We start from the raw sequence: 22,196 nt of genomic DNA, 5'->3' as shown, positions 1-22,196 counted from the left end.
CAGTTGATAGTACTTTCCTGTTGCTAGCGTCACATGGTTGTAACACCAGAGGTAGAAGTAATTGGTTTGCTGATCTGTGAGGTGGTCTACGTTTTCCATGCTGAAGGTGTTGTATTATCCTTTGAGTCCGACTGTTTGGGAGGCAGAACTGAGGAAGTGGCAGTTTTCTACAGAGATGACGGTAGAATATTACCTCACAGTGAATGCCCATGTTTTGCTGTACTTACTTCCGAGGTCTTCACAATGTCGCTTTTTTAACTGAGGTATGAATTGCTTTAGCCTTGTTAGCCAAAGCTCTCAAGAGGGAGGCAGAGTAGGGGTTGGGCAGGGGTAAGTATGTTTGTCTGCGCTGGTGTGTGGGTAAGCTATGTTTAAGTGCTGCTGAAGTGTGTGTTAAGATGAGTTATGGAGGTGTCTGCTGGGTCAACTTCTTGGCATACTGTGGGATACGTCTTGATGAGAATAATATATAATAATATTTTTGCACGTGGCTTGCGTGCGGTGAGGAATAAGACGTGGGTAAGGTGCTGTGATTAAAGGTAACTCAAGAGTCCTTAGAAACGGAGCAGAATAAAGGTGGACAATGGTAACGTTCCTATTTCCTGACTGGCTGCAGAAGAGGAGGAGAGTATGTTGTTTTGTGTGGGTACTGTCAAGAAATAGTACGGCTGGTGTACTTCTAGAGCTGATTTGGTGCCTTGGCACAGAGAATGGGAACAGTCAAGCTTAGACAGATTTAAAAAGCTTTGCGCTACAACGATGTGCCTGCTAAGCCCATACACGCTTTGCTAAATACCTATTATGCTTGAGATCTTGTTTCATGATTTAGTAACTAGTGGACAAAGGACGTGCCGAACATGTCTTCCACATTAAATCTAGAATGCTATGGATGTGTCCTGTATGTCGTACAGCACATGGCTGAGAAACAGCCTTGTGTATGTCCCTAAGGGCCTCCCCTCTCACACCCCGACCTTTGCTGGAAAAGCTTTCACTCCAGCAAAGGCCATCACACCTTCAACGAAGATCAGCATACAGCACAAAATGAAACAAACAAACTTGAAGGCTGCCGGAGCCATTTGGCTCAGGTGGCTTCCAGTTGTAGAGGTGCCTGTGAACATCAATCGCAACAACAGAGGAACGATTCATAAGAACCTCTCCCACTTTTAGTGATAAATCTCCTTAAATGGTTCCTGCTCGAGGATTGCAGCATTACGGCAATCCAAAAGCAGGAATTAACTAATAGACCACCATGTGAAAGCCTTTTGATTATCACTTTGTGAGAGCAATTGCACTACCATGATCTTGGGTGCAATTACACTTTAAACCCACCTAATTGTATTGGGATGCATTCCACATGTTCTTGGTAAACCCAAGCTCAATCAGCCCCCCCAATACAGATGGGCCGTTTACCCCCAATCTGGCCAGAAAGGCCACACCAGGGGGCCAGAAAGGACCACTGGGCACAAAATTATAAAGGGACAAAAAAATCTGATGTAGTGGCAGGCCAACCCCATTCCTCTCAATGTCCTAGACACTAAAGTTCTTTCTGCATCACCGCAAACCTGAACGAGGAAGATTAAGGTTTTTATGACCAATCTACCAACCCACTCGGCCCCCCCCTCCCTCCCACCTAGAAACACACTACAGCTGAAAGGATCCCCAGAGATCGTATAACATTTAAACTGACAATAATGCGAACAGGCTGAGCGGCTACGACTTCTTGCATCTACTGCTAGCCGATTCACTAACACTTGACACCTTTTTGCTCAAATGGACTATTGTGTGCTCTGCATAAGGCAGATGCAGCTGTTTTGGGAAGTTGTAGTACTCTACAAGGGTATTGTTTTTAACTGGGTTAAGTGTGTACTTTTGCCTTTCCCAAAAATTTAATTTTTTTCCAATCAAAGAAAAGCAAGGAAATTCTGTATTTTAGCCAAAGTTCACATTTTCAGGGGATTTTCAGGTGATTCCGAGTAATAAAAAGCGGTAGGGTCCATGCAAGGCACACCACTTGGGCTTCGGCTGAATCCTAGTTTTCACAAATGCCTGGGGGCTGACAGGTTTCCCTTGGCGCGGGCCAACAACAGACCCAATACAGCTCCGAACTACTCCCCAAATATAAAAAATTTTCAAAGCAACTTGGGAGCATTTTACATAGCTGCAACTTCGGGTAGGAGGTCATTTGTGGAATTTCCTTATATCTTACAATAAGTTTTTGAAAAAACTCTAAATCGCCTAACATTAATGATAATCCAAAATCGTGAGTGGCATAAATTACCCTCATCTCTAAACTCAGATTGTTGGGCACATTTCAAAAGTAAATGAGTTTCTTTCATATGTAATTTTATCACACTTTTATTTATCAAGTAATACGTGTTTAGTACACAATGAAAATTCACTGTCAAGCTTTTATCAATTGTAAGCCCCAGGCATCACAGGTTTTTGGACAAAACACAAACACTATAATGTCTACAATCAGAAGAACGGGGGGCGTAATCTTGTCCTTTTTTCGTAGATGAGCATTTAGTGCAAAAAGTACAGCTGAAAACCTCACCATCCATCACTTTTATTCCATCACTAACTTTCCCATTTTTTTTTTGCTTTGGAAAAACCCTGAACATTATGCTTAAAATTAAGCCTTGGTAAATTCAAAATTGGGTCTAGTTTTAGAATTCTGGGCTCATTAGGTCAGATACTTGTGTATACCACAAATTGCAAGTAGGTAGAAAAGCATAATTATAGGAAATTAGAACAGCAACAAATACACCCCCCCCCCCCCCGTGTTCCTAAAGTTGGGATATGGGATATCTTAGCACAGCAAACCCTTTGTGGATGCACTTTTTAGAACAGAAAATAAATTCTTGCACAGCATGCCCCTGTTTAAAAAACCAGAACATATTTTCTCTTTTTCTTAGGTAAATTATAATCCTATAGACCTCTACAATCCCTAACAGGTGGAGAGAAAGGATGCACATTTGTGCAGGACATATGTTGTGGAAAAAAGTTATGATGGATTAAGAGTGAACTGCCAAAATGTGAAAAACACGGAGGCTTAGCTCTGGAAGGAGAAAAGTACATAGCAGTGTGATGCAGAGAACATTGTAGAAGGGAAACCTGTTTAAGAATGCAATTAAATAGTTTTGTTGTAGAAATCAGGAGTGTTTAAAACATTTAACTCCCTACAATATATCAGGGGCTGCAGCATAAACCTCATTTCAAAAGGAGCTACAACTTTCTGTGCTACACGAATCTGTGGACCAATACACTGTTATGGCCTAAGCAGACAGGACACCCCACTCTGCATGCTGTTAACAAATTTCGTTACTGCCCGCACCCCCAGACATACATTTCATATTCCTTCCGTTTTTCTGGGTTGCTTACGATGTCCCAAGCAGCTCGAACCACCTTGAAGGCCTCCTCCGCTCGCGGGTGAGTGTTTTTATCAGGGTGTACCTGTGGAGATGACAGAAGCGTCTGTAAACATCATCTCCTCCTCAGGAGCTCTAAGTGTTATCAACTCTTCTCTACCAAACTTGAAAACACAATTTTAAGAAAAATTAACGAAGAGACATAAAAAGGGTGAACATATATTTCAAACTACAACTCTGATCTTGCCTCGGAAGCATTTATAAAGATGGTCTGGAAGTGCAACAGTGCTCTGAGTCATACCTCTAAAATGACACTTACCAGCACTGCCAGCTGACGATAAGCTTTCTTTAGGTCCATGTCGGAGGCGGTCATTTCCACACCAAGGACCTGAAAGGGGTTCAAGTCCTCCTCAGGGATGTCTGTCAGAGATAGAAGGCGCTCAATCTCTCCGCCTGACTGGGAGCGTCCTGTTGCACCGGGGGAGCCCGTTGAGGCGGACCTCACTTCAGTCTTCAACTTCTTGGAAGTCCATGGGTGCCAGACCCACTTCTGCAGCAGTTGGGTCAAATACTTGCAAGTCCTCCATTCTCGGAACCAACCCCACAGCCTGTATACAAGCGGCAGGCATGAGAATGAACTGGAGCTGGTAGCGCTGCTGCCAGTCCTGCACACTTTTTCAACTATTGCTAAAAGGGCAGATCTGGTGGGTCTCCAGCAGAGCCGGAGGCAGCCAATAAAGAGCATAAGTACCAGAAAGAGCAGGGCACAGAGCATCTTCAAAAGACGAAAAGCCAGCATACCCCATGAGCAGCCCCACTGCTTAAGTCTCACAGAGAGGCTCCTTGTCCGCTGCCCCAGAACCTGGGCTGAATTTTGCAGGGAGGATTTTACAGAGACCAGGTCACATGTTTGTAGCTTGCAAAATGTGTACAGAAGAATGCCACCAGATTCCACATACTCCCCACACCGATGGGTGACAAAGACTATGAGGTCAATAAACTTTCTGAAGAACGACACACAGAAGATACCCAGCTCCTCCACTTGCCTAGGCACCTCAGGTCTCAGTAAACGCCTGCCGTCCAATTGGCTTCTCTTACGCGCTGCCTTGTGCTTCACTGGCAGGGTCCGGCATTCCTTTTTAGCGTCATCCTTCCCATCATCCCGATCTTTAGTGACAGGCCGATTTCTCTGCCGCTTCCCACCCTTTTTGCGGACAGAATGATCAATATCCTGCCTTTGAGCATCTTCATCTAGCCCGACCCAATCATACTGTACCTCCTCATCATAGTCCTCTCGCCCATCCTGAGACCCGGCTGGATCAGAGCTGCAGTGTTGCCCATGCTCAGAAGGAATGCAGTAGCACGAAAGACCACAGGAGTGTGTCCTACGTGCAGAATACAGATGCTGCGGGTCCAAACTTTCCCCCTGGCACTGGGGGCTGCCAGGTTTGGGGATTGCATCACAGGCGGAGCGCTGCTTTTCACTGACTGACTGTGATGGCCAATCAAAGTAGGCATTATTACAGAGGCCATCAGTCACATAATCAGAAGCATCCTCATCAGCCATCCCCTGCTCCTCTTCTGACACATCCCCTGCAGAAATCTCACTGAGGGGACCATCAGCAGCCAGTAATGGACCATACGTCTCCACTTCCAGGTTTTGGATGCTCCCCAACGTGAGAGGGCAGCTTGTGCTCTTGTGTCCGTTGGCTGCGACTTTCGAACTAGAGCCTTCCGAGCCAAACTCAACACCATTGAGTACATTTCTGTGAGAATCTCCAGCGCCCGTTAGCTGCTCTTCTTCAAAAGGAGCTTGACCTAGTTTGGGGTTTGAACTTTGGGTGTTCCCCTCTTCAGAAGCCTCTGAACACCACGGATAACGTCTCTCAAACGGGTTCCAGTGAGATCTTCCTCTTGCAGCTCCAGGGCTCTTTTTCCCCATGTTCTTGGCCCTGCTTCTCTTGAGTGGGCCGCACAGGACTCAAGTCACAGCCGTCATGGTGGAATTCTCTGGTCAAAAACAAAAACAAAAAATTAATGTAGTGATCAAAAAGGTGCGGTTCATTTTGTACCCATAACTACATATTTTACAGATACACACAAGAAAACTGACAAGAATGGACACTAACACTTCATTACGCCTGCTTTATATTCTGAGTAATGTGGCGAGAGACATGGGGAGGGGAGGCAGGATTGGGTGGGGAATGTACAACCCAGAAGAATTAATGAATAGGGGGTCTGAGACACACACAGTGGATGGAACAAGAAATAACCAGGTATTTGTAAAGCACAAACTAATCCCCCCCAAGGGTCTCAAGGCACTGTCGAGGAGATTAAAGTGAGCTATTGTCCAGAGTCACATGTTGCTAAGCTGATCTGCCTCCGGCGCTGATGATCGAACCGGGAGCCCCGCGGTCCGGAGTCAGCCACCTGTCCACTGCGCCACACCTCTCCCCCATCAAGGTCCACAGCAAGGGGGAGGTAGAGGAAGTGTGGGTGGCCTTGATTTCTTTAGATACATATGTCGCTCCAAGTACCAGAGCATCATCTGATTTATGTTTGAACAAGTACACCTGCAGCGTCCACTCTTAATGTACAACAAAGTACCTTATTTTAACAGCAATAAATGTAACGTGCCACTATACAAGAACGTTTACTTTATCCTACACGTTCAAAGACAAGAAAAAAAAACATAGCCTCAATAGTAATTCTACACCACTCTCCTTAACTTCAAACTCTCCGTGTAAAACCCAACAACACTTGAAATACTTGAAAGTTAATACACCCCTGTAATTTCCCAAAGCAGAACAAAGAATGGAACTCTATAAAACTTCCTTTAACCTCAAATCTGAAAAGTATTGCACTTCACCACAATCCCTCTAATATCTAAATTCACTACAAATGCTCTTAACACCATGACATCACACAATATTGCAGGAGAAATAAATAAATGTGACTCAAAGCACTGCCTTCAACCTCTGCAGAGTAACGAACCGTGAAGCTTACAGCACTTATCCATCTTGCTACAGAGACTTTGTTCTTCACAGCACTGATTCCAACTGCCTACTAGAACAGGCATTTGCAAAGCCAGTAGGTCTCGCCATTGCGAAAGGTTTTTTCTCTCTTCTACTGTAGTTGAGTGGAAAGTAAGTGTAGATTCTGTGTGTTTCTGTTTATAAAATAGGTTAGAACGTCACCGATCTCAAAGGGACCATGATCGATATGCACTCACAATATAACACCATCAAAAAGAACGAGTTACACCAAGTAACTCACCAACTTGGCTACCCAACATTATGCTTAAATAGCACGAAAGGAAAATGTAGCTATGCATAATCCTACATCCAGACAGTTATGCTTTTTTAAATGTTTCACTGAAGTATAGACTCTATACACAAAACACACCAAACTTGGAGAGTCGGGCAGTCAGCGGGAAGGCACATAGGGACCAGACAAAGAGAGATATGTGACCAGCACACGGATAATTAATAAAGTTCATCCGAAATAGCACACAGATTGCAAAAGGGGTCAGAGCAATGCCAGATTACTGTGGCCCCACTGAATAAACTGAGTGTTTTCAAGAGGTGTTGCGAGTGAGAACAAAAACTGTGTGCAACGTTTCTGCCCGTGAAAAAATAAAAACGTTTACTTTTATTGGATGTCAGCACAGAGGTGTTAGCTAAAGCTAGAAAACACACAACAGCAATATTTAAGAGAGCGTTCAAGGCTGTCCAGTTAATGGGCTGGTGCTAGAGGATGCACCTAAATAAGTAAATGATGGGAAATACACTTCAGTTGAAAGATTTTGTTTTCAAACTTTTATTAGTTGCTATGGTTGCGGCAGCGTGCATACAATTAGCTTATGTGAGAAACAAGTGCAACAGTCAGGGCACCAGTCTGTCTTTAATTTACAGCGCAGTTCGTGGCACAAGCAGTCTCCAATTCTAGGCTCTGGCTCAACTTTAGCCCATTACTAGACTCATTAATCTACTTGCATAGTTTGTCATCCTGAAAGAGCTACCATTTTAAGAGTAAGCTCTGGTCCATAAAGACCATGATTTAATTTCGACTGCACATGACGATTCATGACTATCGTGTGGAGCTAGTGGGATGCCTAGGTTGTCCTGCCTAGAAACCAGAACGAAAATATTTTTGGCATGGGTACTATTTATTTTCTTTATCTATCCCACTGCAAGCCATTCCCCCTTTGGGGTACACAGTTTTCATCCTAGAGAAAACAAACACAATCACTATTGAACTAGGCTGCAGCAGTAGAAAACAAGACGGCCTGCACTGCTTTGGAAAGCTTAATGGGAATGCATTAGAATTGTGCACTCCAAAGGAGTGCCAGCCATCTTATATGGGGATCTGGAGGGGAGAGGATGTGGCGTGAGGGCTAGAGTGGGTTGAGTCTCGGCGGGAGGCTCAACATCCTGTGTTTCTGGGTAAATCCCTTGATCTCTATGTGCCTGTTAATTCTCTGTGCTTTTGAATGTGTCCCTGTGTCTAATGCAACTGGTGCTTGTTGAAATATCTCCCATACCTTCGGTGGCATTTGAGCTATGCAAAATAGCAAACAAGAAAACGGAACATTCCTAAAACACGGGCACAATGCAACGAAAAAAATAGTGCACACACACAAAGCTAAATATACTAATGTGAAAGGATATAAGTAATAGGCCAACCCTCCATGGGAGGGAGCAAGATACGAGCAGGAGGGACATATAGCAAAGATTAACCAGCTGGAAGCAAGCCTTTGATAACAGCAGTCCAATTAACATATCAAAAGCAATGGGCGGGCTGTAAATCCACAGAGTCAATACAGTATGTCTCAAAGAGACAGCGCATGCTCTGCCAAGGCCAGAACTAAAAACATGAATGTGAAAACACTGCCATGACACATCGAACCACACAAGAAAGAATACAAAATTCCCTGTGACATCACACCGTCTAAGATGGTGTGAAACAACCCTGTAACACCTTGGTGCAGATGAGCTGAATTTTACAAATATTTCTGTGATAAGAAATTTGATGGGAATAAATTAGAATAATCCATAATTCCTAGAAACAGCCAATACCAAGCGGGAGAAATTAATTTGACTGCAAACACCATACTATAAATTTACAAACTATCTGAACTTCACAGGGCTCTATGTAATACTTCACTATGGAGGAACGCTAATTAACAATTCCGGTAACATCCCTGTTGCACAGAATGCAAATATGAACATCAGGCCCTCAAATTTCAACAGCAAGAGTAAGATCTGAACTGTAAAGCAAATCCTGTAACATCCACTGCAATACCTTTAACATCCCAAAGCATAAGAATGAACTGAGCTACACAGCATGCCCCAAAATATCCCACAGCAAGAGGGAAAAAGAAGATAAACTTTCAGGACTCCATATGTTAGGACAGGTTTCCTCATGGCAGGTTAAGATTGCAATAATTGCTCTGTAGATGACAGAGTGATTACACTTTGGGGAACTCTATTTTAGACAGCAATTAATTTTCTGACCTGGCTCTCAATGGCTTTTATGCACACTTGAGGAACCCGCCCACATCGACTGCTCTGGGCAGTATAGATGGCAAAAATAATCCCACATATTGTCCTAATGCTTCTGCTTCTGAAACTTAGGTATGGAAGGAACCGCAAACAAGGGAAAGATGTGCCATCATTGGTTCCATCAGTACCTCTTAGACAACCTACTGAAGCACATTCCAATTTCTTTTTCTGGTTACGAAGAACTGTTGGAGGTGGATTTGTTAGTGGTTTTTGAGGAAAGGGTCTAATCTAATATCCTAAAATGCACTAAATTCGTATATGTTAAATCACTGTCTGAGATCTGGAGTTGGCCCCGCTAGCTTAGAGGTGTCAGGCGTGTGACACAGCTCGTGTAGGTGGACTCAGGAAGTTCAACACACAGGTATAAACAATGAGAATCATCTCGCAAATAATCAAGAAAAGTATCCAAATCCTGAGACACATCAGACATTTTTCGCTAGACCATCATAACAGATGAGAAGCAATAAGGGAAGAACTGAAAATAGAAGGACTGTTAAAGTTTCCAGAAAGCAATGAAAACTCCTTTCCCATACACAAAATTGGTTCCCGGGATGAATGCACATGCCTCACTGCAAGGAGCACTTATATAAATGGCCTAGCTTCAGCCATCCCTTATCTTGAAGTTACCTACTAAATTGTGTACAATGGGACATGAAGATATTTATTCAGTTATCCACTTTAAAGCCCATGTAAGTCTTCATCCCTTCTGCTCCCAAGAGAATTGGTCAGCACTCTGCTCAATGACAGGTTAACAACCGTTTGACATCTTGGCAATTCAAAAAACTCCAAATTTGTTTCAATCGGATTGGCGGGTCTTTGTCAGGATCAGTAACCAGTGATTGAATCTTCCCATCTGGATACAAACATTTAGTAAAAGATAAAGAAAATACTTAAACCAGTACACAAAATTAAAGTCACTAAAATTATGATAACTGCATTTCCAAAGCACATATTGGGGATTCGAACTGTGGGCCTCTATGTGTAAAGGCCTGCTCTTCTACCTGTACATCATTTCTTCATTAGCCATCATCATATTAAGTCAATGCTTTTCTATACTGTCCCATACAATATGGTCTGTCCATATGATGTTATGTGAGGTTCCCAATACATGGTGCAGTAGAGCTTTTCCTGTGAAGTCACTTCCTGGAGACAATCACAAGAGGAAAATGTGGCGTAAAGCATTTGCCATCGTATTTTTGTCATTTTCTTCATCCCCTAGCAACTATTTTTGTTCCAGACTATTGCTTGTAGCAGTTGAATCTACTTCTGGAGTTCTGGGCGTGAAAGAAACACCGCAACCAAAAAGAAAATTGGGGAGGAACAGGGGGCTGAACAAACACAGAGGGCCAGAGCAACACAAAGAGCGCCGCAGGTTAGGGGAGGCAACATAGAGAGTACGGGTGGGAGGAATAACATGCATGACACATGGGAGAAAACAGGAAAGAGGAAGAGCAACTGGAAAACACATGCAGTCTTGCAGAGGACTTAAACAGAAAGAAAAAAGCAGCGCCTGAAAAGGCATGCAGTGTAAGGCACAGCAATGCATCCATGCTCTGGGGGGGAACAAATGCATTAAGAGGAAGAAAGCTCACACACACACTAATGAAATTGAAGCAAGTTAGACTGACAATGAAGCCATTAGTGAGCAATGGCAGGCTCTAAGCCCACTGTAAAATAACAATGCATCTCAAAACAGATGGAGAATGTGCTGTCAGTAGGTGGAACCTAAAAAGTAGTTCCCAGAATGTGACCAGTAGAAGGATACAGGATTGCCAATTAAAAAGATGGTAAGGAAGTTATACTCTATGGGAGGGACAAACAAGAAGATAATGGAAAGCCACTGAACAAGCAAGAAACAACTGAAACAGACAAGAACAAGCATTTACAATGCAATAGGTCTCGCAATGACATTATTTTGAGCTATTAACATTGTAAATGACATTTTATATTGTTTTTCTTTTGTAAAACAAATAAAAGGCATTGAAATTTAAAATGCAAATAGTCAAAAGTTTTGTAAATGCAAATCCTATTGCATTGCATTTACATGAGTGTGAGATTGTCCTTCAAGTTGGCATGTATGTGTTTATTAATTTAGATAGCATGTTGTTTATAGAGCGGTGGCGACTTAGCACTTTACCCTGTGCATGCTCTGTTTCCACCTTACAAGAGTGGACAATGCAGCGGAGGCGGGAAGCGGCGCTCATGTTTATTGTGTACGTCGCGGCCTGTATGCGTATGCCGTGTCTGCAGGAAGAGAAACGCTTTCACTTTCAAGAAGAAAAAAAAAAGCTGATCCCATTCAGTACATATCTGTAGGAACCACACTGGACGCGTTAGAAATATACAGGGGCAAACTTGTGCGGGCTGAGCACAAGGCAGAGTGGCTGATTTACTCAGTTTACGGTTGCTGTGGACCCGCTGGGGTGCAGCCTGGAGGACTGTTTTTACGCAGCGCGATGCAGACTGGCGCAGAGACTCACTGTTTGAACATGCTTTCCATGCTCTTGATCTGCTTCCTGCTGAACTCCTTGAACTCGGTGTAAGGGTTGAGGACCCGCAAACTCTGCTGCTGCTGCTCGCCTAACCCCTTGTTCAGGTCGTTGCATCGCTGCAACTTAGCGCTGAACTCCGGTCCAGCACTTGGCGTGGGCTCCCTGTCCTGCCGCTCCGACTCTGGTTCACCGCCATTCCTGAGTCCCGAAGGCTCTCCGCGCCATTCTCCACCTTTAGCCTCCGGTTCAGCTTGGAAGCCAGCTCATCAGTAGCCATGGCTGAATGGAGAGGATCAACACGTGTTGCTGTCGACGACACCTGTAGCTCGAGCACTGAGCCGAATGAGAAAACAACTGGCAGCCAGCCCGAGCTGTAAATAACAGGAAAGGACGGTGTGACATAAGATGCCACGCGCTGAAGCCACACGCCCAGTCTGCAGTGGTGTGTTGCATTAAAAAATATATATATTTAAAGTTAAATCAAGCGTGGGGGAGCGCGCAAAAGTGCTGAGATCGCCAGAGAAGAGACGCTGCGGGGGCACATCGGCTGTCTGAAAGAGACGCCGTGAGCGTGCACATGGGCTGTCCGGGCGCCATGTGCGCACGCAATGCACATGTCCTGTCCTGCCGCTTCAGCTAACGCCACCGTACGCGTTCACAGCTGATGTCTTTCAAGCGTGTGCACCTATCCTGTCCCGCATCACAAAGCAAGTCAGCGACAATAGATCTCGCTAACGAGCAGCTTCACTGCGTCGCTAGGCGAGACCTAAAAACAACCAATGGTATAAAATAGGCTGCACCAAAGGCCACTATAAGTTTAGGTAATGTCCACAATAGGTAATTTCTACAACAGGCAGGCAAGACTTAAAAAGTCTGCCACTGAATTAAGATAAGTGGCAACGCAAGGGCTAAGCATGAAGACCCAGTTCAAACTGCGCTGTCGAGAATACACAGGAAAAAGTAGAGCAAGTGGGCCTGGTGGCACTTGAAAGCTTTTAGACCTCAGGGCAGCAATCAAGCACTGGAATAATATGCAACGTGGAGCACCAACTTATCTACAATGGACCTGCACATTGCCAGAACTATGCTGCCATGAGACACAGCTCGCCCGACCATACAGATATACACACAAATCAACCTGTCCTTAACTGGGGTTTATCTGATAATCCAATAAGCAAACCATCTGCCAAAGATTACAGAACACCTGTCCAAAGACGTGAAATATCACAACGTACTTTTTCCAAGAAATTAAATTGTTGTAACCTTCTGTAGTTTGCACTTCCCTTTAAACATATACGGATGGAAGTGCAGACGAATCTCTTTATTTTTCATTAGTTTTGTCACATTGAAAAAGTCACCGATGACTGCATCCCAGCTGCTAGTATTACTGGATAGAGGAGGCAGGAAGTGGTTGTGCTGTAACTCAGGTGATAATCTTTGAGGAAAAATGTGACTGTGTTGCTGTGCTCTTCATTTAAGGTGTGACATATGAGCAGGACCACTGGAATTAAGCGATTGTGCAGCAGCAGCAAATTTCGCTTAATTATAGATTAGCCGCTAAAACCATCATGTGCAGATTTCAACAACAAAAAATGTTGTTTCTAGCTCAAAAGGTACAAAAGTTACTAAAATGCGGTCGCACGTGTTGCCAACCAGGGGAAGGCCTTTTGCAAAGATTTACAGGTCACCTTTCTGTTGCTTATTGCTATATGTGGGTATTAAACTGGTTCTACTGAGGTGCATCCAATTCCCAGACAGGAGTTAACAAGTGTAACAAGCATTAGCATAGCCACTAGGTCTCGCTTTTGGGACCTTATAAAGTATTTAGTTATGCAGCAAAATATCCTTGGTGCAACAACATCAACTGTCGCATGGCTAAACACTTATACGGTCCCCAAGTCGAGACCTATTGGCTATGCTAATGCTTGTTATAATACATTACACAGAAAGCAAAGAAATAAAACATAATGACACATACAAGCACTTAACTGTATCATTCTTATATGGTGCCCTATTGCCATTGATTCCAACTAGTAAACTATGTGCAAACACTTCAAGGTCTGCATATAATTAAACATTGGAATACAAGCACAACAAAACAAGTCTACACTACCGAGAATATTTATTCAAAAAAATTATAAAAAATTTCCCAATATGGTACTTACATGCCCATGTCACAGTTTTCAGAACTGCTCTATGTTAACATTCTGGTTTCGTACTGTATTGCATGGGGATTCAAAGCAGCAACAAGTCACCAACATGCGAGCTGCGCAGTGCGCGTGCGCTCGTGTGACATCTGACACATAACAGATGGCACCCTGCGTGCCGCTGCTCGTAACCGCAAGCCATAGGCCGTGGTCGGATACATTTCCTGGGAAAGGTGAGACATGCACCCACCTTTGCCCAATTGCGTGCTGTCTTCGCACGTAAAGCCCAATGGGAAAAATGCAAAAAAGAAAAAAAACACAAGCACGAGCGTGTCCAGTGTGATTCCAAGAGGTTGTTTTACCTAGAGCAGTGCATGCGTGGTGCGCTAGATTCGACCTAAAAAGTACAAAATAATAAAGTAACACTATTAAAAGATGTGCCGCATTACACCGCATAATTTGCCCCTCGCCTGCTGCATAATTCCAGTGGCCCTGCATATGAGCCACAGGAGGATGAACCCTGAAAAGGTCACGAGAATATATGAATGTACCGTGCAACAATTTAACAGCCGGCATTCACACAGTGCCATGGTGGCTCATGGTCACCAGACAAAACTTTTTACTGTGATGATCCTGCACTGTGGACAACAAGCCAACCAACCAACCAATACAGTCACAGGTATCCAACACGGTCATAGCAGACACCTGGAAAAAAACACAGTGATACTGAAGATTCATTTCTTTTAGGTACCACTGGAGTCTGCAGCAAAAAAAAAATAGAGTTGCAATAGTTTAAACAAATTATTTCAGCTAGTTCCGTACAGCAGTGAACGACTACAGCAAAATTCTCCAACCACAGAAGCACTCAATAGAGTACCCAAAGACGTCTATGCTGAACTAAATATAGTTCTTTATGCGATATTAAAGAGCACAGACAATGCCAGAAGAGAATCAGAGAGCCGAGCAAGAAGGCAATTTAAGGGAGAATAAAAAGTACTGTAGTTTTGCTTTCAATCAACATAACTTTTTTTTTATTATATTCCTACATTCTATGGTATCCGCCACGTTGATATATCTGTCGCAAATAGCTATATCCTCTAAAAGAATGACCAAACACAAAAGAAAGGTTGGTGATAACGTCACATAATTTAGCAGGACAAAGATTTCACAAGCTAATGACCCATGCAATACGAGGCACACTAAAATCATACAATATAAATCCATGGGATGAAAGAATGAACCAGCTAAAAAGCTAAGACTTACAATCCTACGATACGCAAGAAGAGACTAGACCAGCGAAACTCAAAGTACGGTGCAGGGGCTGGATGCGGCTCTACTGACCTTTAAATTCGTCCCCCAGTAAACACCAGCACCAGGCTGCTGTTTACTCAACTTAGCAATAACGTTAAAAAGATGTTAAATAAATCGGCAACCATTTATTTAAAGGTTAACTGAAGATAAAGCAAGGAAGTAACCAGGGTGTCATGCACCGCATACCTTTAGGAACACCTTCAGTTTTAAAGACATATTGCAGCAAAAGTGTAAAAACATGATAAGGTTTCTTCAAAATTCAAGAAGTGTACTTCATTAACATGCAGAGCCGTTTCACCTAAGTACATCAGATTACATCAGTGCATTGAGAAATATATATATATATTGTTTTAAGTGTTAGTTTTCAAAAATAAATTTAGAAACATTCACGCGTTCCGCCTACACTGGCAACAAGGCCAATAGAGAACTAAGGGGCAAGTCAGTTATGTGCACACTTTGGGTGGCCTGGGTTGCTATTATAGATAACATTATAGTTCACTAAATGTAACACAGGAGAAGGTTTTGTACAGCCCACATTCTGAAGTCATGTATTTTGAGGTCCTCTTATATGTGATATTGAAGAAAAAGTGAAATAAAACAATTGCCCATTATCACACAATTTGGTCAAGTAGTGAGGCCGGGACTGATTCCAGGTTTTCTGATTTCACACTGTGCAATTCAGCCACTATAATACACATGCTTAACTTCCCCTACACCCACCTTAACCCTGCACCTTACTAGCATCAATATGGCCCTCTGTCACACCACAAACCAAACTTTTTGACCCCTGGGAAAATGTCTGCGGGTACCCATGGACTAGAGACGAATCTATACCATTCACATACATACTAATAGCAAACGCCAGACAAGGCAATATAATTAAGCATAAAATGAAAGCAAAGATCAGATCCTCGTACAGCAACATAATGACAGCAGAGGCTAAGCAATTGAACAATACACACACACAGAATGACAGCTGAGACTAATCCTACCACGGAAACCACAGAACTGAAAGCAGACAATGGACCAATCATTCACTATAGCCGTAAAACGAAAACAGAAATTAAAAGTTTCAAAATCTATACCTACATAATAAAGTCAATCATACAACACGTACCATTAAAACAACAACAACAATTAGAATCACATAATAAGCAATCAATTAACCAAATAGCACGGATTCGTAAAAGTAAACACATTATGAGACCTAGACCAAACAAACATATTACACAATCAACTAATGACCGCAGAGGTAAAAGATCCACGCAATACCCGCGTACCCAAGGATAGGCGACAGCTGAGACTGTCGCCGACTGCAAACTGGAACCGACAAGAGGTTGAGAAAGAACAGGTGTGCAGGGGGTAACACCGATGGGCACAAGGGTGAGGAGTGTTCACAAAGCCTTTACTTGTCTGAATTAATGGCAATGTAGTAAGACATGAAATGTGAACATTCGTGCTGATATAGTTCCCTTTCTCTCAACTACTCTCGCACTTACAACACGTAATCCCCGGCTTTCCGTGGCTAATTTAATTAACGTGTATACATGTTGACGTTTTAGACGAGTGTTTTGGGGTACCTGCTTAATTTATAACGCAATCCTGGCTATGGGTGCTACCCTCTGACATAAAAATCCCTCCATAGACGGAGAGTGTCCATCTAGACAAAGTAACTCCACGGTGAAAATCTCAAAACAGACAACAGATACCACTAGAGAAAGCGTACACAAAGAGCTTCCCTGCCCCCCTCATTCCATAAGTCAACGCTCCGAATTAGACTAGACCCGAGGGAGAAGACGTCTCACTTCCCCCAAGGCAATGCGTGATCTCTGGTACGGCAATGTCCCAGAGCCCTGGGGCACGCAGTGTTCCTGGAGCCTACAGCAACCTTTAAACCCTGCAATGATCACACTGGGGAGGACGTGATCGTATTCTGCGACAGTACGCACCTTCTCCTCTGCATTCAAACTCCCCCCCCCCCCCACACCCAACCCGGCCCGGATCTTAAACAGGATGTAAAAACCAAACACCCTTAATGCCCGACACCCAAGAACAAGAAAGGCTCCTTACTCTCTAGCTTTCAAAAGCACTCTGACCGAGTCTGGAGTATGACTAAAAGCCCCTAGATAAAAAGTGTAACCTGCCCCCACCTCCCTAAACGCAACATATATGTTCCTACTGCCTCTAAACAATTAGGACAATCTTTAGATAGTAAAGCACACACTCCCTCCGCTGCACAATAGAGTGGGTCCCACACCTCAAAACAGGGGGGGGGGGGGGAGTCCTCCTACCTCCCACTCTCCTTCTTTGACAGGGAGTTAAGTACCCTCTCTGAAATCTCATTATGACAGAACGGAAAAGCCTCCAGCCTCTGGCAACAAGTTGCTCACATGCCTTCTCTTGCCCCAAGGCCCGCACGCTTACCGACTGGGGCTCAGAAGCGCCCCGCGCCTCCCCTTTGGCTCTCGGGGCTCCAGGCCCTACACCTGAGCCTCAGTGGCAGCGCTTCCGCCTCCACCGACATTCACTTCCGGAGTCACAGCTCACTGTGACGCCCTCACACACGGATCCTGGGACTACAAACATAAACAGAGGACTGAGCGCCACCACTGGGTGATTGAACCATAGGAGGAAAGGGGAATTGAGTAACAGTTCTCGAAGAGAAGAAGGACAGATAACTTTGAAGATGCAGACAACGGAGTTTGCAGCGTCTCTAATTTTTTAAACTTTAGTTTAGGCCTCAATGAGGCATTACTAAATCACATTTAATTCATTTTAAAATGAGTGGGGAATTTCTCACTGACTGCGTATATGAATGAACGGAGGTGTACGTCAACCTGAGCTTCACACGCACCCCTGTACCCTTCTCCTCTATCACAGTGTTCATATCCTTAGTGTAGCTTTTCGAGTGCGAGTCCGAATAAGTGGTGGTGTGAATGAACCTGGACGTGGGCCCCCTTTACGTTTACCTTTACCCAGTGCTTTAAGTGGGGAAAAAACCTGGGGGTGCTCTAAAAGGGGCGTGGTTAATGTATTGAAGGGGCGTGGCCTATCCGAGTAGGGGCGTGGTCTAAATCAAAATAACTAGCACTGTGTGCTTAAGAAAATCATGAGTACCGGCACTTCTCCGTGTTCTCCCATTGAGTACCGGGACTTCTCCTTGTGTTAAGAGAGTACCGGTACTCCTAGTGGCATGCTGTGGTCAGTCTCTAGGTTATGGGTGCTTGACAGTTAATGTCGAGTGGATTCTGGCGCTAGGTTGCGGCTGCAGCCCTACACTCCGAGCCGGCATTTGATAAGATAGCGCCTTAGGCGGAGAGAAATTTGGCGCCCTTGCTAATAGAGACTGAAATGCGGCAGCAGGGGGTCCTTTTTGAGTTGAGCTAAGCAGTGACTGCCCCCTGAACCCAAACGCCTCGGGACCTCCCCAGCTCACCTAAATCACCGATAGTTTAGCTGCCTCACGGTGATGGGTCTGTTGGTGTGTGTATCAGCAGGGGTGAGGCGGTGAAAGGAGCGCGAAGAAAGGGACAATGAGGTGTTAAAACAGGCCGGCCCTGCTCACACCCTGACAGCGCAACAGGACAGGAAGACACCTGTGTTTTTCTAAGCTAGAGGTCTCGACATTGAAACTGTCGCGCTGTGAGTTATAGGGAAAGTTTGCAGATCCGTTGTCTGTCAGAGTGCCTTGAAAAAAAAAAAAAGTCTGCTTTCGCGTAAAACTTCTGCTTCTCATGTTAATGCCCTCGGGCTAAGTTCACGCTATATATAGTTACAACAAACGCTAATTACACCCTGCAGCTATGGGCAGAACTTGGCCAAAGGCACTTTGAACAGTGAAGAAGAAAATGCTGATAGTGTACAAGGCTGCCTTGAAGCCACGCCCCCAGACACGCACCTCCCAGGCTCACCCCTATCAATTTGGTGAGTACCGGCACTTCTCTTTTTCCATTTAAAGCACTGCCTAACAGTGCAGCAACAGTGGGCAGAGTCTGAGCACCGGCAGTTTTTTTTTGGGCCCTCAAAACGGGTCCGAAAAAAATAAAAATAAAGAACGGACTACCTTTAGTAGCAACGAAAATAGAGCCTGATAGAGACCCTTTTCGAGGGTCCCCCCAAAAAACTGCCGGTGCACAGACCCGGACAGACCCGGCCCACTTAAAGCCCTGCCTTTACCTCCATGGGAGCATTCAAAATCCTGAGTACGCATCTGAGTGAGCTGTAGTGTGTGTAAACTTGGATCTGCTTTGGACACCGAATACCTCATTATACCTTTGCCAAGTTTGCCTGCATAGGAATGTACACATACCTGAGTGTATTATAGCATGAGTGTTGGTGGTGTGGGTAAGCTTGGCCATGAGACTTCATACATGCCAACATTTTTAACTTGGTAAGAGGATACATTTTGAGACAAAATCGGGGGAATTGATTTCCCTCCTTGACTGTCATTGAAGTAGAGAGGATTGTAGCCAGAATAGGGACCGTTGGTGTGTATGCTACCTCAATGTACCTTTGCCTCCATCGTAGTACTGATATCTGTGAGTCTACTAGCCTTCAGTGCATATATGAGTGAGTGGTGGTTTGCATAAACCTATACCTCTGTTGGACACAAATAGCCTAAATTTGCCTTTACTTCCATGGGAGTGCTCATATCCTGAGTGCATATCTCAGTGAGTGGGCAGTATTCATAAACTTGGACTTGAGTTGAGTACCCACTGACTCAATGTACCTTTGCCAGAATCAGGGTGTTCATATTCCTGAGCCTAGCCTAGGTGTATTTTGATGAGTGTCAGTGTCCGTAAAAGTGGACATGTATTGGACACCCTCTTTGTCATTGCACCTTTGCCTCCATCAAAGCATTCATGTCTCTGAGTTTAGCCCTTAGTGGATGTAATATTGCGCCGTGATGCTGGGCGCTAGGACCTCCTCGGCTGAGGAGGCGTGTCATGAGGGCGGGATAAGGGAGGAGGAACCGGCATGGGTATTAGGGGTAGTATAGAGTAGGCAGTAGACAGAGAAGGTCGCTAATAAAGAAATAGTGAAACCTTCATCCATTGTCCGTGTCCTGTGTGCCAAGGACACAACAACTGGCGACGAGGGTGGTCACGGCCCATGCGGTGTGGAGCCCTGTGACTGCGGTAGCCTGGAGGAGCTGCACGCGCGTGTGGAGTGCGCCTCTGCATTCACGTGGCACGGTGCGGGAGCCTACCCCGACCGTGTTCAATAAGGCGGGTTGCGACACGGGTGCCCACCCCGGTCGCGTCTGGAGTGCCGTCCGACTGCGGGTAGCTGAGAGCCCCGACGCGAGAGTGGCGGCAAGAGAGAAGGACATCTGCGGCCCCCAGACGGTGAAGTGGCGTGAAGGTCTCACGGTCCCTGCACGAAAAGACGATCTGGGTGCCCACCCCAGTCGCGTGTCTCCTGTGCCCTATTTACCTGTGGGTGAGTGCCTTCCTTCGTGTCCGAGTGCTGGATGAAGCCCGGTTGCCTGAGACGATTCTGCCGGTGTGTGCGAGGCTGCATCACGAGGGGCGCGTGAGTTTGAGGCTGCCATCTTTGAATCAGGCGCCTGCACCAATCCCTTGCGAGGAATCCCTGGCGGCCATTTTGAAGTTAGGCGAGGTCCAGAAATCAGCACCAAGCACTGGTAAATGCAACTGGAAAGCATAAAAGTCATCAAGCATTGGTAAATGCAACGGAATGACGTGGAATTCATCAAGCACTGGCAAAGTCGACTGAACAGCTTGAAAGTCATCAAGCATTGGTAAACTCAACTGAATGGTCAGAAATTCATCAAGTACTGGCAAATTCAAAGGAAAATGTAATAGAAAGACTAAAAGTCATCAAGCATTGATAAATGCAACAGAATGATCTGAAATCCATCAAGCATTGGCCAATTCGACTGCAAAGTCTGAAAGTCATCAAGCATTGGTAACCTCAACTGAATGGTCGGAAATTCATCAAGCACTGACACATTCAAATGTAAGAGACGGAAAAGTCATCAAGCACTGATACATGCAACTGAATGATCCGGAATTCATCAATTGTCAGTAAATGTGAGTGACTAACCTGAATGTCAATCAAGCACTGACACATTCAACGGAAAAGCTCCGTTTCTCACCATGTCTACCTCACCGTCTCATCGAGCAGGCCCAGCGCAAGTCAATAATGGACACATGGGGATGCTTGGGGTGTCGTTTCTGCGCCCACCCGAGCCGCTGGTTTTTTAAACAGGAGGAGGTATGGGTCTTCGGTGGAAGGAGTGGCTTGAGGATTTTGAAGACTTTATGAAAGGGTCGCACGTGACGGACGCCGGTCAACAACTAATAGCACTACGCAATTTAATAGGCAAAGATGTCGGCCAAATCATAAAAGAACTCCCTGCCACCGATGTGGCATCCTACACGGATGTGTGTGTAGCCCTAAACCGGAAATCTTTGCATAAAAAGAATATTGATTATGAGAGATACACGTTCAACCTGGCGGCTCAAGAAAAAGAAGAACCCATGTGCGCCTTCATCACTCGCCTCAGACGTCTGGCACGCTATTGCGAGTTTGACTCTTTCTCGACCGAAGATGCCCTTCGTCTGAGGATCATTGAAGGGTGTCAGTCAGAATCACTAAGACGGAAACTGTTAAAGAAAAGCTATTCGCTGGACGAAATTGAAGAAATGACACAGGTGCATGATCAGGCTGAAGACCATGCAAAAAAGATGGAAGCAGGGAGAAGTGAGAAACGGGAACAAGCATTCAGACTTCAATCCCGCAACACACGCAGATATTCTCCAGTGAAGCCGAGGTCTTCACGGTCCAAGATGCAACAGCAGCATGTACACCGACGACGTCGTAGCTCCTGTCGAAATAACAGACGGCGGGAGAGGCCTCTTAAATGCTATCGGTGTGGCTATGATTTTCCCCACCCAGACGGGTGCCCCGCTATGGGTCAAAAATGCCGGAAATGTGGAGGGGAGAACCACTTCGAGAACGTGTGCAGAAATTACAGAAAAAATAAACAGAAAGATCAGGAAAGGTCATCTCGATCTGTGAGCACGCGTCATCAGGCCAAAACAGTACGGGATCACAGGGACTCGCCAACAGGATCCTCCCGCTCCAGCTGCCAATCTCGCCGAAGTTATAGATCTCGACACACGTCATCTCAAGAATCAAGGTCACTGTCCCCGATCTCGCAGGACAGTGACGAATATGTGTGTATGGTCGCTGACCCTGACCGATTGAAGAAATACCCTCGGCTCAGCATCCAAGTCGGCAAACTCCGGACTAAATTTGTGATGGACAGCAGAGCCGCTCTAAACT

At 44.9% G+C, this 22,196-nt stretch overlaps 1 protein-coding gene across 2 annotated transcripts in view; it reads right to left on the bottom strand.

Annotated features, from left to right (window-relative positions):
* Positions 1–17,443, bottom strand: part of DNAJC14 (DnaJ heat shock protein family (Hsp40) member C14) — a 77,652-nt gene extending 60,209 nt beyond the window's left edge. The window contains exons 1-3 of one of the 2 annotated variants that reach the window (XM_085600911.1): positions 17,307–17,443; positions 3,688–5,378; positions 3,347–3,453 (exon numbers count right to left, since the gene is read on the bottom strand). In XM_085600911.1, coding sequence (XP_085457037.1) covers positions 3,347–3,453; positions 3,688–5,310 — 1,730 coding nt within the window. In that variant the 5' untranslated portion in view covers positions 5,311–5,378; positions 17,307–17,443. Of the gene's footprint in view, positions 1–3,346; positions 3,454–3,687; positions 5,379–17,173 lie in introns of both variants that reach the window. The other variant, XM_085600912.1, reaches the window with a different exon arrangement.
* Positions 17,444–22,196: the final 4,753 nt, after the last annotated feature.

The sequence above is a fragment of the Triturus cristatus genome, chromosome 4_2 (assembly GCF_964204655.1).
Source record: "Triturus cristatus chromosome 4_2, aTriCri1.1, whole genome shotgun sequence".
Classification (NCBI taxonomy): domain Eukaryota; kingdom Metazoa; phylum Chordata; class Amphibia; order Caudata; family Salamandridae; genus Triturus; species Triturus cristatus.
Note: the sequence above shows the minus strand (reverse complement) of the source record. Positions and strands in the feature narration are given on the sequence as shown.